The 22,824-nt window shown below is 39.9% G+C and overlaps 1 protein-coding gene across 9 annotated transcripts in view; it reads right to left on the bottom strand.

The window, feature by feature from the left end:
• The window catches only part of birc6 (baculoviral IAP repeat containing 6), a 92,897-nt gene that overhangs the window by 25,951 nt on the left and 44,122 nt on the right, over window positions 1-22,824 (bottom strand). For all 9 annotated transcript variants that reach the window (XM_084096077.1, XM_084096078.1, XM_084096082.1 and 6 more), the window contains 9 exons: window positions 21,679-21,808; window positions 20,505-20,636; window positions 19,952-20,113; window positions 19,295-19,468; window positions 15,650-15,846; window positions 15,196-15,496; window positions 13,366-13,583; window positions 10,554-10,718; window positions 10,305-10,470 (listed from right to left, as the gene is read on the bottom strand). In XM_084096077.1, the coding sequence (XP_083952203.1) occupies window positions 10,305-10,470; window positions 10,554-10,718; window positions 13,366-13,583; window positions 15,196-15,496; window positions 15,650-15,846; window positions 19,295-19,468; window positions 19,952-20,113; window positions 20,505-20,636; window positions 21,679-21,808 (1,645 nt within the window). The remainder of the gene's footprint in view (window positions 1-10,304; window positions 10,471-10,553; window positions 10,719-13,365; window positions 13,584-15,195; window positions 15,497-15,649; window positions 15,847-19,294; window positions 19,469-19,951; window positions 20,114-20,504; window positions 20,637-21,678; window positions 21,809-22,824) is intronic.

Genomic DNA, 22,824 nt, shown 5'->3' with positions numbered 1-22,824 from the left:
GTAAATCTTCCTCACAAAAATGACTTCTTAATGAGTTTTTTTATTTAGTCTTTTGACAAAGGCCAAATGAGCAAGACAAAATACACAGATAAAAAAAATGCATGCTTTAAAACAATTGATAATGTCATGTGAAGCGTTGCTTCTCAAGTGAATTTATTTTGTTTCAGGGATTTTTTTTTATTTTTTAACTGGAAAATTACACAAAAATTGTGTAAAAGTGTGTAAAAGTGTGCTTACAATCAAAAAAGTTTGAGGAAATGGCTGTACTTACTCTTTTAAAAAAAAGAAGTGTGCATTAGCCTGAAGTAAGCAGGCAAGTTATGAAACATCATGCCTTACATGCAGCCATTGCAAATTTGAGTCAAGCTAATTTCCAATCCTTTCATCCCTAATCTCCTCATCATTTCCTGCCTAGTCTCTGCTATTATTGCCAATAAAACAAAAAAGAAAATGTTAATGCACTCAGGCTTTTATGGTCTTAGTATTCTTTCTTAAGAGGACAGGATAAATAATCAAAAAAGCCTGAAAAATAGTCATGGATTATCGATAATCAGAAGACAAGGACACATCATGTCAGTTTTATGTACATATGTAATTGATCAAATCCCAAATATGCCAAATGGCCACCATTCCACACCTTCTCTCCATTTGGATGCTTCTCTTCTCCTCATCTCTCTGTAGCTTTACATTGTTCTTGGCAATAAAGACATTTGACGTGTGAGCCTTCTCGCCGCCCACCCTCTCGATCTCCCTCGTTCGCTCTGTTTCCGCGGTTACCAGTCACTCTGCTTGGTTATGCAATGCACGGCGCTCTCAGACTCCGAGACGGGACCTATAACCACACGACTGCTATCGGCTACGGACAGAGAACGGCAGGGTGGGGAGCTCGCAGCTGCAGGTCACCAATCTCATGAGCGTCCGGAGGCATTTGCGCGCATCTGTAGCGCTTCTACACCCAAAGAAAAAGAGGAGCGCAAAAGAAGAAGGGAAAGAAATCACGGAGGAGGGAAAGGAGAGAAGGTGGGGGCCGGTGTTTATTATAAATGCTGAGACACCTCACTTTCAGATGCTAAAAGGGTCAGATAGACAAGAGTGACAGCAGAGAACGGGAGCGTGTGACACTGAGAGGGAGGGGAGAGAAAGGAGGGGAGAGAAAGGAGAGGAGGAAGAGAGTGATTTTTTTTAAGGGATATTTTGGTAAAAGGAGAGAGAGCATGGGAGAGGGAGGGGAAAGGAGAGCAGGGAGTGGATTTCTCCTAGCCCCCCTTGAATGAAAGGTGTAAGGCGTTCAAGCTAAGAATAAAAAAAATAACGCTGGGAAGAAAAATAAAAGAACTGAATGAACGTGGAACAAAAGGAAGGTCTGGTGATACATAATGAGGCTGGAATACTGACACAGAAACAGCGAGAGAAAGCTAGAGGGAGAGAGATAGGAAGAGAGAGACAGAGAGAGAGAGAAAGCGAAGGGGAGGGACGTTGGGGACTGAGATTGTTGTCTGCGTAACGCACACGGCTCAAGGAGATGCTGTTGTAGACCTACTCTTTTACCCTCTCCCTTTCTTTCTTTCTTTCTTTCTCTCTCTCTCCCCCCTCTCTCTCTCTCCACCTCTCAATTTCTCTTTTCTCCTTTACTATCTCGGGGACATCGGATGTTTGGCCAGCTGGCCCTCATGTTACTGTCAGCCCAGATATGCCTCTCCTGTGGTGAGCCCACAGCATGCTGGATCTTCCCCCAGATCTCCCAAGCCATAGGGTAAGACTCTCTGTTTTCTTCCTACACTTTCTATGTTTATCGTCTTGCTCTCTCTCCACCGTTTGTATCAGTCTGTCCAACTGCTTTATTGTCCACTTCGCCGAGCTGTATGTTTGGCCCCAAGCTGCTTATCGGGGTTGATGTTCTGGTACCTAGTTGTAAGAACCTGGACGTATATGCTTCTATGTGTGCTCCAATGAATGTGGCACCATGCTATACCATTAAGAAAAGACGGGATGAGAAAGAGCTATCGTTTAGTGTGCGTGGCAGAGGCAAACAGCAAGTGAGACGGTTTGAATGTACAGTAAATCATCTCAGCTGCCGAGAGTCGCCCTGTTGTAGCAGCTCCGCAGGGAAATATCATTTTCTGAGGGGGAAATCCATCACAGAGGTGGGGGGAGACATCCTCTTTTGTGTTCATTACGCCACACTCGCAGCTGGGCAATCAGTGGAGAGAGAAATCTCACCCTCTGTGCCGCTCCACTGGGCGTTCGGTCTGGCTTCTGGATGGGTGCTTCTGGTGGCCGTCTGAGAACGTAAGGTGCGGATGGGCCACATGGAGGAACGGAAAGAGGCTTCCACATCTTGTTGATTGTTTTTCTCACATTGCTCTCCTGTTTCTCCACAGATAAGCACCCTGGACACAGAGGTGGGGGGGTCAGAATGGGAACGACCACCGTCAGTATAGAGGAGGTCCGGGCGCTAGAGGGAAAAGAAGAGCGAGAGGAGTCTATCTTGGCCCTGCTGGGGATCATTGGCACCTTCTTGAACCTCTTCGTCATAGTGTTTGTTTACATTTACACCACTCTGTGAGAAGGATCCACGCGGGTTGGAAGCAGGTGGAGGTGAGAGGCGGGGTCCAACAGAGATATGACAGCAGGGTTGACTTCTCAAAGAGAAGAACGTGGAAGATGACACTGGGCTGCTCGGGACGGGGAGAGTGACCTCTGATCCCTGGCGGATATATATCAATGCAATGGATATCAGCTTAACACAGGTCTCTGGACACACAGAGAACAATTCTTCGATACGACAGATTCGTACCCTTGCGAGACCAGTTATGGCCCAAGAGACCTTTCGTTTACCTGGCTATGGGAATTACATTGAGCACTGCCTACTTTCGATTACAAGGACACAGGTATGCAGAAAGACCCTATTGGTCAAACACAAGAACGTAATAGGGCAACAGAACAACTCCCTCCGAACTCATCCACCAATAGAAAGAATTCTGCAATAAATGGAAACATTGGAATTATAAAATATTTTTCTATTAAGAACAAAAGAAAGAATGAGACACTTCGAGACCCATCTGCAGGTTCGAAATGCTGGACCTTAAGTGGACAGGCTGTTTGGTGACATATGGACACTTTTTCACTACAGATCATTCGACTGGTTGAGGGAAGATAAACAGACAAATATGAGTGTGTGTTTTCTCTCTGATTTGAGTGCGGTGTCAGACACGTTGTTTCAGTGCAAAGGAAAACACTTTTGTATCAATACATGATTACATACTAGATGTACTGTGCCATAGGGAATCTGATCAATAAAATGATATTCTATGAATCGGGATGTTGTCAATGACATGCATGTGTGGGGAAAATGCTTTATGTTTTAGCTATATTAAATGGTCCTGTTTCAAGAAGACCAGAGTTGACCAATCACGTATAGGCTGCCCTTGCACGTCTATGAGTGTGAGTCATGCATTTGGATTTTTGAGTGTTAGTAGAGCTCAGCGCACCATAAGGAGAGGCAGGTGAAACAACAAACAGTTGTGAAAAAGCTACAGAGAGAAAAACAGAGAGAGGAGGAGGTTGAGGCAGAGATGGTTACTAGGTATTAATCCTCTATTTTCATCTGTTTGTCCCAGTGGTGATGCAGGTGTTTTTAAGCCTTCTGAGATCGCAGAGGTCAATTTTCATGTCACATGCGATAGAGAGAGGTAGAAATGGCTGATGGGAGGCTTCATGCATGAGAATGAGGCTTCAGAATGCGCTCTAAACAGCCTCCGACTTGCACACACTCCCCCAACCAATTCAAATACGGCTGAAAATGTGAGCACGTGATTGAATTTTTTATTTTTTGCGAGAAAATGATTAAGTTGCTGTGTGTGCGTGTGTTTGCCCTCTATCTCAGTGTGCTACAATGTGTCACACTGAAATGTGCTCAGAAAAATCTGCCTGTGGAAATGTTAGCAGGGCTTTACGCTTAGTCTCAGGTCCCTCAATAAATTCCAAAGCCACAGGGCACTGCTGTAATAAAGGCCTGTGCTGTAAATCAGCATGTACCTGCAGGGCTTATCATCAAATACAAATCCCCATTACAATGGGTCTGTGTAAACCAGCTCTCAGACCAGCGTAAAAACTTAACACCAGCTCTCAGATCAGTGTAAACTCTCTAAACCAGCTCTTATGTCAGTAAGTCATGAAACTTTACATGAACTTTAAAAGTTAAATTTCAATCGGAACTAAAACAACTGGTCTTTTTTTTGTGCCAGATTAGTAAGAATAACAAGACTTCGATAACGTGATTGTAGCTCGATTGTTCTCCAGCACGTATAATCGGACAACAATTTCACCAAAAGACAGAGGTGATGTGTATTTAATCCTTCAAACATTCAAGTGTTCATTATGTCATGTAAACTTGGACAGAGCGATAAAGACTGTAGCTCAATTTTAACTGTGCGTATATACATGCTTTGATTGTAGAGGGTTTACTCTGTGTAAACCCTCTCAGATTAAATTAAACCCTCTACACCTGCAATAGACACCTAGTATAGCCCCATTTGCCAATCCTAAGAGCTTAAACAAACCATGAATAAAGCACTTCCATCATTTTGATGGACATGGCCTCCTGACACACACAAATGAATAAGGAACTTATGATTCAGTTTAGATACAGCTTTGCAGGCGTAATGCAGGGGGGGGGATGTGTGTATGCCCTGGGGTCAACATCCTGAGCAAGCCGCCCACGTGAGGTTACACATGACACAGTGGTCAAAGACATATGAATCACAAATGCTTTATTCACATCTCTGCTCTTCACAGGCCATCACATCAACACAGAGACGCATGTGCACACACACAAAATACTTTTACAATTCTTTGAAAGCACACCAATGATGCCTTAAAACGTCTCTGTAGGCAGAGCACTAGATTTTGAAACAAAGCATGGGTGAGGAGATAAATATAAATAAAGTGTTGGAGTGAAAAGGGAGCCATATTGAGGGGGTGGGAGAAGAGAGGAACGAGAAAACACGCAGGGAAAAGACTCTAGCACCTCAAAAACCCACCCTACTAAATGAGTGCACCACGTCAGCCCTGTTTCACACAAACACATGCTAACATTACACAAGCCTTAGCATGTCAGGGGTGCCGTGTGTAGGTGAGTGTGATAGTCCCCTGCTAGCTATTTTCATTACAGGGATATGAAGTAAATGAAAATAAACAACATTGAAGAGGAAATGCATGTCATAAAGAGCTGCATTAACACAAAAGCATGATCTTTTGTACACAAACTGATAATACCAGGACTGTGGTATTATTTTCTTGTTTTTTTCATCAGCTAGCTAGCATTCTAAATGAATAGATACATACTAGGAATGCACCAAGATTACAATTCTGGGTGATATTTTCATGTTATGGCCAATACCCAATATTTTTCTGATTTTAAAATTCTATACTAGTTTGTCAAATTAAATAATAAATTTAAAACAAAAATTAATTGTTTAAAATACTAAATCACTTTTTATACTTTAAAACTAAATGCCCAGATCTATTTTGACAGATCAGATTTTTTTGTTGCGTCTGTTGTCAAACATCACAGTTTCAGATTGAATCCCTCATTTTAATTTGGTTGTCACTCCCCAGGCTCTTGCAGTGTGTGGAAAATATTTCAAATTATGAACGGGTTATATCAGAAAAAGCGCTTCCTTTATAATCAAAGCTGATATAATTTCAGTTCAGCCACAGCGCAAGCTCACTGACAGAGAAATCTCCTGTTATAATAAAAAAATCTGTCTATACTGCACAGTGAATCAATGTTGAAAACAGTTGTGCTGCTTAATATTTTTGAGGAAACATGGATTCCAGGATACTTTGATGATTAGAAAGTTCAGAAGAACAGCATTTATTTGAAATAGAAATATTTTGTAATATTATAAATGTCTTAACTGTCACCTTTGATCAATTGAATGCATCCTTGCTGAATAAAAGTATTAATTTCTTTAAAAATGTATCTTACTGACCCCAACCTTCTGAACAGTAGTGTGTATTCAATATAGACCAATGAAAATCAATTAAAAACATCCCTAATATCAGTTCATAACTGATATGATAACAGTAATATCGTGCATCCCTAATATACCCTTCAATCACCTTCAAACAGTTGAGACAGAGCAACAAATCTGGCACCTTCTCTTCTGGTTGATAAAAAAATAAGTTTTCTTAAATAGTTTACGCTGTTCTTCTTTACTTTGAAGTTCCAAACCAAAGAGAAAAGGGTCCATTTCATACAATTACAAAACTGCATCTCTGAACCCCCCTGCCCAATTGTAATTGTGTACCAATTCCCCTCTCAAAATCTTAATGTAATAATTCTTGAATTTTTCAGCCGAGAAGCAGAGTAAAACAATTTTTGTTATATTTATCAACAGTGTGACCATCAGATTAGCAGAAGGTTATGTAAAAATATGCAGATGAAGTGATGTGAGTCGGGAAAAGACGTGGGTTTGACAATACCTTTGGGGAAAGAAAGCTTAATAATCTTTGAGAGAAGGTATTAAATGAACGTGCCGGATGGGGAGCAAGAGAAAAGGAGTTTGCACAGACTGCTGGAACCTGTGTGCATCAGACCAGACCTTACATCCTCAATGAAAATTGTGTGCTTGTGGCCGTCCACATACAGAAAGAGCTCTATACTGTAATATTGTACTCTTTGTTATTTGCCCCTTGGCTGTTTCTTAAAGCTTTTTGGAAGCAGCAGTTCATCTCTTCTCCCTCCCGTTCATCAGGTGGATGGGATGTTATTACAGCAGGGGTGATCTGAGACACTCATTTCCTGTTTTCACTCTCACAAAGATCTCAGGGCACAAAACACACACTCTTTGTGTGCGTGTTTCTCTCTCGCAATCTTTTATTGGCTCAGTTGTTCATGAGAATAGCCAACTGCTGCTCCCCCTGCTGGTTGTGCGTGTTTAGAGAGCTAACGTTTGTGTGTGTGTGTTGTTCTTGTTGATTTGAGTCACACACACCATGCCAATGTAGGGTTGAAACCCCCAGCTGATATCTGGAGCTAATTACTACACTCATCGTTTTATCGGCGCTTATTTAATTAAGCTGGAAAGAAATAAACACTCACAGTGCACGCACACACACAGACACACACACCAATGTCTGGTTCTATAAAGCAACAAAGTAGTGTTTGTTCATGACTCTTAATACAAAGGAAATACTCAGTTTTACGAGTTCATATTAATTGAGAAACTACCGCCAATATTTTGCCTAGATTTGAAAATTCTTAAACCACAGGACTACAAGCAAACTGCAAAAAAAAAAAAAAAGGAACATCTTGAATAAATAAATAAATAAATGTTTTGTGTGCCCAAACAAATACTGTTGTCACACAATGACTAATTCTGTAGAGCTTCAGTTGGAGCAGTAATTTAAGTAAATTCTGTTGTCATGTCATTCCAAACCTATATGACTTTCTTTACTCGTGGAATATAAAACTTTTTAAAATATTGTACTGGTCACTCTTTTCCATTCGAATGAATGGGACTGGAACTTTGAAGCTTCAAAAAGGACACAAAACAATGCTGTGCTGGTCAATACTAGAGAGGTGCGCAACAACTAACTTCATTAACGTTTAAATGGAAATTTTGCATCCGACAAGTCTAACCCATGCACCCCCGGAGATGGACTGTATATGCGATCCATTTTAAATAGACTAATCAATGAAGTCAAATCCCATACTGAATGCGGCTAAAATAGATCAGATACATGCGACGTGCTTGCCTTGCATTATGGTCATTGTATAATAAACTTAAGCGTTCCTAGGCTTAATAGCCTATACATTTCCTCAAATAAAAGTTGGTCCACACAAGTCAGCACGTTAAGCTTATGTTGTTCGGTTCCAGACCGGGCTCCAGACTGCGATCAAATGGTCGCATTTTTCTGCCTTTTTTTCTGCTGGTGCGAAATTTTTTTGCCCAAAAAAAGAGGTTGCCCAACTGAAAAGACATGCCATTTCTGTTACATATGAAAAAAATTAAATGGCAAACGAAACAAAAGCATTCATCAGCTCGAACCAATAATAGACAACGCAGCGCAAGCTCAGAACAGGTTTACTGCGGGCCGATCACGCAACACCGTTACTTCACATCACTGGGAGATCCAGTGAGGAAGCATTTGAATTAGCCGGAAAATTAACAACGCAGCGAGATCTAGTTGGAAGCATTCAAATTCAGCGCAGAATTCCATTATAAACCACACATATCAGATTAAACAGCGCTGACATGGAAGCCATGAATGAAATTATAGAAGGCTTTTCAGTCCACAAATCACCAACATTCACCATGGATTTAATGTAGTAACACTAACTGTAACTATGATATTGAGGCAGAAATATTCAAATGTTTTTTTTTTTTACATTATTTACATTATCAAGGTATTCATTTAATCGACTAGTCTCACACATCCCTAGTCAATACACCTGTGTTCTGTATTCAAGCTGGAGTACACTACACATTTTTGAAAACCTGAACAGATCATATACTTGCTGACACTACACATCATACACTACAAAACTGATAAACTCACATTGAAATATGTGCCAAATTGCTCGGAGATGCATGACAAGTGAAAATGTACGTTCTAAAATCAGCTTTGAATATAAAACAGTCTGTGCCCATCATACACTATGCAATTTTCTATGAAATCTGTCAACTCCAACTACTTAAAATCTGAAGACCAGCTCTGACTTCTGACAACTAGCGTTGACTGCCCAGATTTTTGCCTCGATTTGTAGTCTTGAGTAATGTAGTGTATTCCAGCATTTAATGTGATAAACATCACATTAAATGTGATGCACTGACATTCTCACCCCTCCATTCGGCTGTTAAACTGTCGCAACCGAATCGAGTCAGTGAGTTGAACTCGAGAACCTAATCAGTTCGATTTATGAAAGAATCATTCACACTGTTGATCCAGTTCACAAAACTGATTCATTGAAAAGATTTAATTTAAATGAATGATTCAGTCATGAATCGGATATCGCTACTTCTCTCGCTACTTCGCTCAAGAACATGCCAAGCATTGGCAAGGAGTGAATAAATATAAATTTTAGTCTGTTTCTCAGGCCATTTTCACACTTTTAGACGTTTGTTTTGTTCCAAAACAGGGATTTAATTTGTTACAATGTTGCATTTTCTTGGTTCCGTTCGCTTTCACAAGGCAACCTTTCAAAGCGTACCAAAATGTGTTTATGCGAGTACAACTGTCCTCTTATTGGTCAGTTTCCTCTGCATCATCCATCAAGAAGATTGACAAGTTTGCTCTATGAGCTTATTGTGGCTTTATTTGTAACCGTCGAGATACACGCAAACACTATACGGATGTAGCCGTCATTCCCACTGTTAAAATTATATACTACATTCCTATTAATACTGCAGCAAATTCAAATGCTCTCTCTGGATCTCCCAGCACTGTCTAGAGGTTAACAGTGACAAGAGACATGCATACACTATACGAATGTTATAATGCAGCTAGAGCAGGAATCAAGGCTTCATCAGGACAGCATTCTCCTATGGAGAAATGCAATTACACAACATTTTATGATGAAGAGGTGCGCTCACTCACAGAATCAAACACTACTGCTATTTATATAGCACACTTCCCATTATGAATTATAATACCATTTGGATCGTTGGTCTGTTGGGTTGGATTGCCTTCACACCTCAAGCAGACTGTTCGTTTGCAATCAGATCCGAGAAATGGAGCAATTGTTTTGGTGCGGATCCGAGCATGATTCGGTTCGCATGATTCAATCGAACCGAACCAAGGATGAAAACTCACCAGGTTCCGAAACAAATGCTCAGGTGTGAAAGCCTCCTAAGACAAAGCTATCATATGGCTTTAAAATTCTTAGAATAGAAAAAAAGTTATGTGAACTACTTTAATGATACTTTGGTGCTTTTCTTTAATTTGGGGGCTCAACAGCCCCAGTAAGAAAGAATTAATACAAAACACAGGTTTGGAATAACATGAGGATGAGTAAATGGTTAGACTATCCCTTTATCTTCTGAGAAAAAAAAAACAAACATGGTTGATAAAAAGGCAGGGAGAGAGATCATTCAGCAGAGACAGGAGCTCCACCTGCTGTCTCCATACACAACAAGGCATAAGGTGGAATGTATAACACGTCTTTCTCTCAGGCACACACAAATGTAACTCAGTCATGTACAAAATCTTCTTCAACCACCTTAAAAGCTGTGTTCAGTGTCACTTTGCAAACAGTAAAGCACAGAGCACATCCCAAGTGTGGCAACATGTCCTACCTGAGTCATTGCGCAAGTATGAAGACATGGCGGGAATAAGACAGGACTGGCTGAGCAGTTCCTGCAGGACAGATGGCAGCAGTGAGCTGCTGTGACCTCTGACTTCTCCTGAGAGGGTCTCACCAGATCCCATGCAGCCAGATGGGTTGATATAGCTTGCCAAAACCTGACAGAGACACAGAATGTACCATCACACATCCAAACAGGCATAAAATCTAAAACTCACTTGTATTATTTCCACACACACACCTGTAAGAGGCAGGTGACGTGCTCCTCCTCTAGACGTTGTTTGGTAAGAGCCTGCTCAACATCCCAGCCTGATGCAGTAGAGCCTGTCCCAAAGCCTGTTCCTTTGGCCCAGTACAGCTGCTGTTCCTCTGTGGTACCACCAACATGCCCGCTGGAGACCTGTGGCTGCAGAACAAACACAAACTCAACTGCATGTTTCACACACGAGCAAATCACTCAAACTTTTCTCTGATCCTCTCAGTGTCATTCACCAAAAAAGCCACAACTGAGTTTTACATTGAAACTAATAGTGTCTGACAGTGTAAATTAAACGGGAAGTTAATGTTACTGTATCTTTAAGACTTTTACATGTAAAAAACTAACCTCTTTGCCAATCATTCATCAGGGCAGGCTAAATACTGTATTGGCATATCAATGTAAGCATGGGCGGTCACACAATTTAGTTAAAACCTTTGGAGTTAAGAGTTTTAATGTTTTGAAGGTAGTCTCTTATGTTCACCAAGAATTTAAAATAACTAACTAAAAAAAATGAACTGTTTTCAATTTTATACATTTTAAAATATAATGTATTCCTTTTCATTTATTCAAATTTTCAACAGACACTAACTCCAGTTTTCAGTGTCGCGTGATCCTTCAGAAATCATTGTAATATGCTGATTTGATGTTCAAGAAACATTCTAAGATTATCAGTAGCTGCGTTTACATGAACCTCAATAATCCGGTTGTAATTGGACTAGGAGCACAGTCGGAATAAAAAATAAAATAAAATAAAAAATCACATGTAACCATGTCAATCGGAATGACTTGGCCAAATCCGATTAAAATTTCATTCGGATTGTAAGGGGTGGTTTAAACATTTTCTAATCAGATCGAGCAAACGGTTGCGCTGCTTAATATTTTTGTGGAAACCTTGATATATTTGTTTTAAGATTGTTGAATAAAAAGTTCAAAAGAACAGATTTTTTTTATAGATAGAAATCTTTTGTAACATTCCAGTATCATTGCTGTCACTTTTGATCAATTTAACGCCTGCTTGCTGAATAACAGTACTAATTTCCTCCAAATGAGAGAGACAGAAAGAAAGGAATGATGTGTTTCCTAGACTTTCTCTTCCACACACACACCTTTCTCACTCTGGCGTTTGATGTTGATCGTTCCAGATGTGACGTCCTGCTGATATGTACTTCCTCTAAAGACTGACAGCATGTCACAATATTATGAGAGGAAACAATGAGGTCAGAAGCTGTGCATCATCTGAATAATAGGGTAGTAGCGTGGTAAAAAAGAAAAACTGAATTTCTCACAATGAAACACTTCCCTAAGCAGCTGTCATTACATAGTTTGTACTTTATTTTGGATCGCAGGAACAGCGGAAAATAGGGAAATGGTTGCAGGCCGGATTTGAACCTGGATGAGCATTTTATAGATTGTTCAAAGATCTTTAGTCATAGAAGAAGGGACAAATAGGAAAGCGAAAGAGAGAGCAGAATAAATGCATGTTGACTGCAGCGCTCTTCTTCGTCTGAGAGCGAGCAGGTTTAATATTTGCTCTGCCAATACTTCTTCTGCCCCAAGGACACCCATTATGATTCTGACAGGCCACTGGCCACCATTCAAATCCTCAACCCTGAACCCACCCCTCACCAAACTGTAAATTCACACAAACACACCGCCCTGACCCTGACTATCATTTATGCGGCTTTCTTAAACACTGGAATTTTTTTAATTGATTTTAATAAAACCTGTCTGTAAGGGCAGAATATTGATTTTCACGAGTCATTTGATTTGGTATTGGGGGTCTGATGATGATGGTTGTTTTTTTCCATTATTTTCTCATTATGATTGTGCTGCAGTTGTCCTTTGTGAAGACACTTTCATTTCAGTCCAGTGAGACTCCACATAATCATGTAATGAGTAAAAGAGCTGTCCGAATCCTCACTCTATACCTTCTCTTTTAATGGGACTATACTACACCTGAATGAGCGGATGTTCCCTCTCACACACACACACATTCTCCTCATTAAGGCAAGGGCTCTGAATAAAGAGCCCTTCAGCAGTCTGTAAAGAGTGGCTACCACAGTCATTAATAAAATGACACGTCTCAGTCTGAGAGACAAAAACATCTCCATTAAGGTCTTTACTGGCGTGTCTTTTCCTTCCACTGCACACACACAAATTAACTAAATAAAGTTAAAAAGGTGCTACATAATTTATAATCTTATTTTTTCTATAACTTTAGTCGAGATTATTTTAACAGATCAGTCAGACTGTGAATGAATTATTCAGCTCTGTTCTGTGAACTGATTCAATGAAAAGATTTAACTCAAAAGAATGATTAATTCACAAATTAGATATTGCCATTTCTCTCATAAGGTTTAAGAAGATGTTAAAGCTCCTGTTACCAATCTTCAGGAGTTTGGGGTCAGCACGATTTTGTTGTTGTTGTTGTTCAAATAAATGAATATTTTTACTCAGAAAGGAGACATTAATCAGAAGGAACAGTTAAGTTCAGACTAGAATGTCACAAAATATTTCTATTTCAAATAAATGCAGTTTTTTTTAAATTTCTATTCATTAAAGAATCCAAAAAAAAAAAAAGAATCTGCAAAAGTATTAAGCAGCACAACAGTTTTCAACATTGATAATAAGAATAATTAAGAAATTACATAAAAATAAAGTTGTTTTTCAAGGAGGAACAGAAGTCCTACATAATTTTTATTTTGGGTGAACTACCCCTTTAAATTCCCTGGTACAACCATGACCATTTTTGTGAATTGAATGACACATAAACGATGTGTGGATTAACACTGACCTCACTGGAGTTGGCACTGCCACTGGGCACTCTGGGAGCATGATGGCTGAGGGCAGACAGGCAGGCCAAGATGAGGTGGATGGCACCAATCTCCAAAGCCATGCGTCTCAACAGCAGCCCATCATCTGTGGTGAGGGGAGTCGAGCTAAACAAGGACCGGAGCACGTGGAAGGGCAACGTGGGTAGAACGTTAGCAGAAGGAGACTGCAGGATGTGACCTTGAGGAAGAAAGATGAATGGAGAGAATGAGAAAAAGTGTCTTTTAAACTATAGCACTCAATAATACACCAATCAACAGTCCAGACTGACAGAAATACACAGTGGGCAGCCAATCCAGGCTCAATTAAACCAATCAATTAAGCAGCCACGCAGTAACCCAATCAATGCTTCCCGTAGGGGATGATGCAAAGTAGCGCGTGTATCTGCCTGTAGGGTATGAATGTATAACGGCCATTAGAGAAGTTTGATTATCAGATGATGGTTTGTGTGGACATGGGAGAGCCTCTCTAAACAAATAGCATTTTTTATAAAAGCCTGAGGTGGTTATGTTAGGATTTAAAGTGTTAATTACCCCCCAAAAAAAATTCTGTAATTATTTACTCACCCTCATGTTGTTCCAAATCCAAAAGCATAAGAATTTTGTTTATCTTCAGAACACAAATGAATATCTTTTTAATGAAATTGAGAGATTTCTGTCCCTCCATTGATAGCTACACAACTACCACTTTGACACTTCAAAAAGTTAATTATATATATATATATATATACACACACATATACATACATTTATTGTGTTCCGAAGATGAACGAATGTCTTACGGGTTTGGAACAATATGAGGGTGAGTAACTGATGATGAAACTGACAATTTTCATTTTTGAGTGAACTATCCCATTAAGATGGATCACAGTGTCTCAATCTCTACATATGAAGTAGTTTAATTCTAAACCCTAATGAGTTGCAGCACTTTTCCAATTAAGGCAAACGGTGAAATGGACATTCATAAGTGATACTGAAATGCTCTTCATAGTTACTTAGCAACTCAGTTAACTGTCACTCACAAGCACCAGACCAAAAGCATTTCTCATTTGAGGTGCTCAATAAGGGTGTAAGAAAATATCAATACACGTCAATATCACTATATTATGTTTGGTGATACTGTATTGATTCTCAAAAATACTGTCTCGATATTTATTTATTTGTTTACATCCAAGATTCGTGTCAGTGGCTTTGTGTTCAGTTTAAACCAGTCCCCTAGATTGCAGTGTTATCTCAGAACATAAACTGTGACGTGGAGAAGCACAAGGGTGCATCGCTAGCATTAGCATTAGCAAACCCAGCTGTTGTGTTCAACAGAAGAAAGAATCTCATACAGGTTTGAAACAACACAAGGGTGAGTAAATTATGACAATTTTCATTTTTGAGTGAACTATCCCTTTAAGAATCTTCTTTCAAAAACATTACAAAATCTTGCCAACCCCAAACTTCTGAATGGAAGTCTAAGTAATAGCCTGTTTAATATGAGGGCTGAGTCTGACAGGTCTCCGAGACAGTGACTTAAACGGTTGATGGCGGACATAGATAAGCAGGGGTTGCTGATGAGAGAATCTAAAACAGTGTTCCATACAGTATCAGTCTGCTCTGTTTCAATCAATAATCTCTCTCTCAAACACACACTTACATACAGGGCTAATGGATATGTGAACACAGACTGAATATGAAACAGGCATCTATTCCCAAAAAACTTGGATTCACTTTATATGAACAAAATTGATTGCTAAACTGTAAACAAATTTCAGAAGTAGGGCTTCCTGTACTTGAGCGGTACTTACTTCCTTCTCCATCGTCCGTGACACCCAGCACCAGTCTGAGCAGACACTGTGCGTGCTTCCTCTCCTTCAACAGAACCTCAGCATATCCCGGCAGCCGCAGAAACAGGCCGAATGCCGCCAGCGAATGGGCTGGGATGGGCGACATGGTCTGAACGGAGGATTTGATGGGCGGCGGTTCGGCTGCGATGGTCTCGGGCGCCTCGTAAACGAGCTCCCCGGATTGCTCTATGGTGACCCACTCGAACTGATCGCTGTCCTTGGGTTTCTCCTGCGTGGTGGACGGCACCACTGGGGCGCTGACCTGCAGAGAACGATCCGGACGAACAGGCTCAGCGGGCATGCAAATTAACAGAAATGCTGACTAACCTGAGTGTACGGTCACCGGACAAGCTTATGAAGCAGAAATGGAGTGAAACTACAAAAAATTACCAACATGGTAGAATCTGATACTGACCTGCTGGATGACATCAGGGTACAGCATAGGAAGTCTCTCTGCTATGAGGGCCAAGCCGCCCATACCCGCGAAAACCTGCAAGGGGGACTGGATAGGGCTGGTCTCCAGGAGTGTGTCATCTACCGCAGCATCCAAACCTTCGTCACCCGGGGTCATCGGTTCATCGTCCGGACAGCCACTTAGCATCTCACAGTGATCTACAGGAACAGAGCAGAAAGGAAACGCATCATTCAATCTGTCGCCAATAAACTCTCAAAACGTCTAGCTGTAAATAAAGTGGCCTAAATTGTTCACATCATAAACCATGATGTCCAACCGGGCATTACTGCACAAGAGCTCATATCTGTTCTCATAAATCAGATTATTCCTGTAAATCAGGGTTTTCCTTTACTGAGATTGAAGATCAATGCAAGAGAATGAGGAGAAAGTTGCAGGAAATGTTGGCTGTTAAATGTTTGGGAATGTACAGTCAGAATAGTTATGAAACAGCATCGCACGGCTTTATGGAGTTTACAGCCGACATAAATGTCTCTACTTAAGACATTTAAATGTCTAAAACAAACAAGGAGACAAAAAGAGAGGTCATACATTGATAGATTGTGATCTTTCTCTTACAATATTATTGCATCAATACTTTAGGTCATTGTATCAATATTTTTGTGCAAAGTAGTAAGATATTTTCTGTGAATGTGCAAGACTTCAGATTCATAAACTGCTATAGGTAAATAATTAGAAGAATAACAACATACAATAAACGGTAAAACTTTGTGCAACAAATCATTGCGTTTATGATTATGATAAATACATTTAAATAATATGATAACAAATACCTACATTAAGCAGCATAACTGACTGGTTTTGGAATTTAGTTTCAGGCATCCCACACAGATCACTTTTCCAATCATTTATGATTACTGGATGATGATTTTTAAAAACTATTAAGTTAATTCGATTGACTAATAAATCATTAAGATTCTGAACTGGTTCAAGTGATTCACTGAAAAGAGCTGGCTGAAAAGAATAATTAACTCACAAACCAGTCACCGCACCACAAGCTTTACAGTTCCCAAGATCATAATATGTAAATATATGTTCATATATGTAATATGTACATTCACTAGAGTAAAACGTATTCAATTTCAAATTCGCATTTTTTGTTTGAGCTGTATTTGCAAAGGTGCTGTTTTCCAGGGGATTTATTTAGAGATGCAACTTCCCAGAGAGGATATAAGTCTGCTCAGTCCTGTCTTTGAGAAGGCCAGCAACATAAAAAGTGTGAGACTGAGAAAGTACAAGTATTTACAGATTACTCGTTGATTTAAGCTCTAGGGGATGGTGAAAGATAATTTTTTTTTAACAGTTGATATTTCAGTTAGTTGGTTTTTCATCAGAGATTTTGTGTCTTTGATGTTGAGATCAGTGCAAGTAAAAAGAGGAGGAACGTAAAACTCAAAAGCCAAAAACTCTTGCTGGAGAAACAAAAACAAAAAAGCTGCACTTTAGAGAAGAATGTGAAATACGCTTACTCCACAATTGCTGTAGGGAAGTCAATGGGGCATATTTGATCTTAGTTTCATAGCACATCTGAAAGTCTCAGAAGTCTGGAGTCTGTGTCCAGGAGCAAACTCATTGGCAACAGGTCGATGGCACATCACAGTAACATGCAAGGGTTCAGAACACCGCCTGTGGTTGGAGTGTCTTCCACACACTTCCTCCACTGAGAGATGGACAGACTCCAGGAAGAGACGAGAGAATTATCCCTGGGCTGGTGAGCATCCTTTCAGCGCCTCGACGGAGGGGTGCGAGATGAAAGAGTGCATGAAAAGCAGCAGGGTTGGGTACGCCAACAGTGATTCGACTCGACTAAGACGGCCAATTAGCCGGAGGGTGAGGTGAGTCCCCCAGGCACCATCACTAAACCGCAAACATCTGATGCCAGACTCAACGGGTGCCATCAAACGCGGGCTGCTTCAAGACTTCTTACAGAGCCATACAAATAAACAAACGAACGAACACAGTGTGCTCGGAAAAGCCAGCGGAGCGAAGTAAACAAATAGTGCCAGATCTCCACCTTCAGAGCTTACGGTTCAGTCCCATATAACACCCTGACACAGTGTCCTAACAAAGCACAATGTGGCAACTTTCCAATGTCAAACTGCTTTTTTTGTACTCTCTGAAAGTAAAATACTGCTGCACTGTCTCTACATCGGATTTGCATGTTGCAACTAGATTGTAGCAGCATACAAAAAACTTTCAACTAGATTTATATTTGATAAATATATGCAAGGCGTGTATCCTCGTAAGCACAATCTTAAATGAGTTAAAAAAGACTTCAATGAATGTAAAGAGTTGGGAGAAAATTGGATGCGTGTCAGATGACGTGTTGAGTCTATAGGCACGTAGTGTTTCTTTACAAAGTGACCTCGCCATTGCCAACTACTGTCCTGGCATGCACAACACAGCGTTTGTCGTCTGTAAATGAAAAACTTTTCCGTTTTTAGTACATCGTTGCCGTGTAAACCTACCCTTAGATTGCACAGAAGAAGAGATTCATTGCTTGACGTTTTGTCGTGCCCGATTAGGATGCTGTCGGGACACTTTCCTGTCACAGCTGACATCCAGCACTCTGCCTGTGTTAGCAGATTCACCTGAGCTGACATCATCAGCTTGAGGAGGAACTCTGTGTATGTGTGTATGAGTATTTGCTCTTTCCAACAGGGCAGAACCAATCAAGAGTATTGGCTACCGGGTAGGGAGGCAGCTGTCATTTTTTTGTATCCCTCAGAGAGCATGAACACATCATTGACAGAGCAAAGAAAATCATTTGACATCTGACGATGCAGGACACTAAGGGGGAAATGTGTGGGCACACGCAAGCACAGACACACGTGGACAATCAGGCTATTTTTTCCCTGGGCTGGCAGAAAATGGGATATGTGGGAGAGGGAAGCTAAAAACTGCAGAAGGAAAACAGACTATAACGGAATAATGGCAAGAAATTACTTTATATTGAGTTTCAAATGAATTACTCGTATGAGCCTGTACTTTTTAGTGCATTAAAATCATATAGTAGTCTGGGTAGTCTGATTCCTATGAGCAGGTTCATCTGTTATAGCATTAGTAGAGAGTGAATTTCTTTCATGGGCAAGAAAAATGGAGATTGTAACCGAAACATACCTAAATAAATCTGAATCAAATCAAAGTTTGTGAATCAGAATCTAATTGAATCTAATTGAACAGTAATCTGTTTTGATACCAAACACTAGTTTATCATTTCGTGTCATTATAGTCTTGTTTATAGACTATTATAGTATTTTTTCAAATTTTTAATTAGCTTTTATTTTTATGTTTTCAGTTTACATTTGAATTTATTTAAAGTTTTAGTAATTTTGTTGTTTTTGTTATTTTTATAAGTTTTAGGTTTTTTTTTCTATTTAGCTTTAATTTATGTTTAGTTTTACTAATTTTATTAGTTTAATATAAATTTATTTCAGCATTTTCCATTTAAGTTTTAATATTTATAATTTATCAGCTTTATTTAAATTAATGTTTTTTTTAATATATAGATTTAGTTAACAACAACAACACTGTCCATGACAAACTCTTTCTTATGCTTATGTCTTTGCATGTGAGATTTCTGTATACCTTTCTCGGTACGGAGCCTTTTGAAGGAATCGGTCTTGGAGAGCCCAGGGTCTGAGATGACCTTTGACCCCAGTTTGACCGTTAGGTCAATGGAGCGGTATCCCTGAGGAAGTTTACGCTCATACAGCAGTGTCAGCAGTTGGGCCAAGGTCATCTCCGGTGGCAATGGTTGACCTGGAGAGAAAAGGTTTAAGCCAGAGTTGATTAAAAAGTTGATAAGTTGATCTCAATTGATAAATCAGAACCCTGTTAGAATCAGATGCGTGTCATTTTTTTCAACCAAACAGCAGGCGTGGGAGTGAAGTTCAATTTTTTTTCTTTTTTTTTTTTCTTGGTGATGTTAGTGGATCAGAAATTAAACGCCTCACCAAGTGCTGAAGGCTCTTTACAGAGGATAAGATGAGACAACGAGAGATGAGAGGGAAAGAATGAAACTTTGAAATTGACATTCATCTAACTCTCTGCATGTCTGAATAAATGCAGTGAGGTGAAGTGGCAGGCAGACTGGGACAGGCACTGAGGTGACCTCTACTCTCATCCTAATCAGTATGGAGGAGCGAAAGGTGAAAGATGAGGAGGAACGCAAAAGAGTAAAGAGTGGGTGAGAGGACCGGACAGAATGTGAGCGCTTGATAGAACTAGAGTGCGTGTTTGTACCCGGTAGAAGTTTGTGACAGAGGTGGAAGACAGGCACACTAATGGTTTTGGCAGATGGATCGACTCCTGAGGAAGCTGCCAGCTTGTCACTGAGGACACGTCCTCGTCGAGACGGGGGACGGGGAGGAGTGGACAAGGCCCTCTTTGACTGAGACTTCAGACCTGAAAAATAAAAAGAAAGAATGAAGATGAGATGCAACATGGGTAAAATATAGATCAAAGATCTCAGTAACTACAATGCTAGCTTGAGTTAACAGCGTATATTGTTAACCTTTAGGGAACAACCATAATAGAAAAATGTTGTTTTTTTTACATTTCAAAAAAATGTAACTGCCTGCCTACACAAAAACTCCCAAGCAACAATGTGTGTGTGTTAGACAGTGTGTTAAAGCTTTAGCACATCCTAATGCAGTCTCTAGGGTGTTCCAGTTGTTAGCTGGTTTCTAGGATGTTTTAGGTTGTGGATAGGGTGTTCTGGGTGGTTGCAAGGGTATTTCAGGTGGTTGTTAGCTGGATGCCAGGATTGGGCTGAGAAGACGGAGTTAAACAGTACCTGAGGCAACAACGACACTGTAGTTGTCTTGGAAACCATTATCAGCCTTCATCTTTTCTTTTTCCTCATGGTTTTTCTTCTCTTTATCCTCCTTCTGTTCATTGATCAGTTTGGCTGTGATGCTGGGCGTGTCTGAAGGGTAAAGAAATGCAAGATCTTTAAATGTTATTTCATAGTGTGTGTGTGTGTGTGTGTGTGTGTGTGTGTGTGAGCGCATGTTCTTCAACTGGCCTGCAGTATATTTCCCTTTAGAGACATATACATCAATGTACATGACATGTCAGCTTAACTGATAATATGAATTATTGATGGTAAAGATGTAATATGCCAGAAAAGATACACCAATCTATAACGATAACAACATGCTGCGCTTCCTGTGAGGGTCTTCCATCAGTGGAAGTGACGCGAGTATGAGAACGGCTCCGAGACTGGACACCTTACATACTGTGTGTCTCAAAAGAACCGAAGACTATATCTGCCACGCTCAAGGTCTCAGGGGACAAGCCATTCATCACACACACACACGCTGATGACCATGCCACGTGGCAGTTCCAGCCCTACATGCTTTGTGCATTAGACCTTGAAAGCCTGAAGATGTGGCAAAAGCTGGATCTAACAGATCTGATAGACTACAGCATAGTGCATATAAAACGAGACTGCTGGAAATGCGATTTCTAGTATTTCGGCTTAACTGGTGTATAGAGTGTGAAGATTTATTAATGTAACTGTACACAGTGTGTGTCTGATTTGTAGACCGCTTTTGTAGAGTGGCACAAATACAACATTTTGAAACTGATACCAGTGGAATTTTACAATTATTGGAACATATTTTCCAAAACGAATATGCTTCTGAACACTGAATGTCTTTAAATATTCAGTAATAAAGATTAAAGAAACAAATAAGGGCAATGAGTGTTCCAATTTTTTTGTCAAAAGTCTCTTATGCTCACCAAGCTTGCATTTATTTGATCAAATATACAGTAAAAACTATATTTGGTGACTACATTTTTCATTATCAATGTTAAAACAGTTAATATTTTTGTAAAAACAATGATACATTTTTTTTCAACTTTTGATCAACTTAATGCATCCTTGCTGAATAAAAAGTATATAAGAAATAAAATCTTACTGACCCTAAACTTTTGAACGGTATTGTATTACAATGTCTTCATACCTGAGACACGGTCCAATACTTCAGACAGTGTGGTTGAGATGGGCAGATGCAGCTTGCGGAACTTGTGCCCCGCTCCGTACATGGGGTGCTGGATCACATGACTAGTGGCATTAATGCGTCCTTTATACAGCTGAAGCAGAGAAAAAGAAAACAGAATGAAACAGGTCAAGTTAATAGTGTGTGACTATATTACTCATATATGAGTACATGGACAAGCATATTTGTTGAAATTTGCATAAAGATGATCTTTAGGTGTTATATTCATGTAGGTGTTATATTTTAGGTGAGATATTGAATTTCTCATTAAATGGACCTATAGAATAATTTCCAAAAGGGACATGGTGACTCATCTTATCACTAACAAATATTACATTTCTGTCACATCTGCATGCTGATCTTAAGTGAGTGATCTTTATTTCTCTTCATTGTGAACAAAGAATCCATCTTTTCTTTTGTCTTACAACTCTGTATCTTTCAAGAATGTAAAATGGCTTTAAATATAATTGGAGTGTTTAAGTATATTGATTATGAAGGTTTTTTTTATAACACTACAGCTATGGAGAAAAACAAACTCGAGGAATTTGAAAGCAATGGCATTTGGAAGTCCTGCTAATGTCAAATAAAAAGAAAAACAAATCAATATATGACAACATTAAAACAAAGAAACACAAAAGCATCTCTGAAGATTTTCCCTTTCCACGTGGGCGATCCAGACTCCAGACGTCTTCATTCCACTCAGAGATGGAGTTGAAGGTGCGTCTGAAAGGGTGAAAAATGTCTGAAAAATGACGTCCCTGCCTTTGAGAGGACGCCCCGGATCATCAGCACTCTGGCTTGATCTAATGTGTAAACATTAACTTTTAAGAGCCCCTCTGTCGGGACTGTCTGTGAAAGCCTGATGATTAATCTGATCTGAAACGCACATGATCCCACAGTAATTTAGCGGAGTGAATGACTCGCCAGCTAAAAAAAGACATCTTGGGTCTTTACGATTTGGCTTCGTTCCGGTTTGGCAGCTGCAGAAGAGGCATAACTCTACGTGTCATCAAAGGGGTGAGCTGGCTATGTCCTCCAACATTTAGATTATGCTAAAGGTGAAGTGTATAATTGCTTCGCCACTAGCGGCACCAAACAGAATTGCAAAAA

The sequence above is a fragment of the Abramis brama genome (genome assembly GCF_963993115.1).
Source record: "Abramis brama genome assembly, chromosome: 21".
Classification (NCBI taxonomy): domain Eukaryota; kingdom Metazoa; phylum Chordata; class Actinopteri; order Cypriniformes; family Leuciscidae; genus Abramis; species Abramis brama.
The sequence above is the reverse complement of the archived record's forward strand: the minus strand, read 5'-3'. Positions and strand labels throughout refer to the sequence as shown.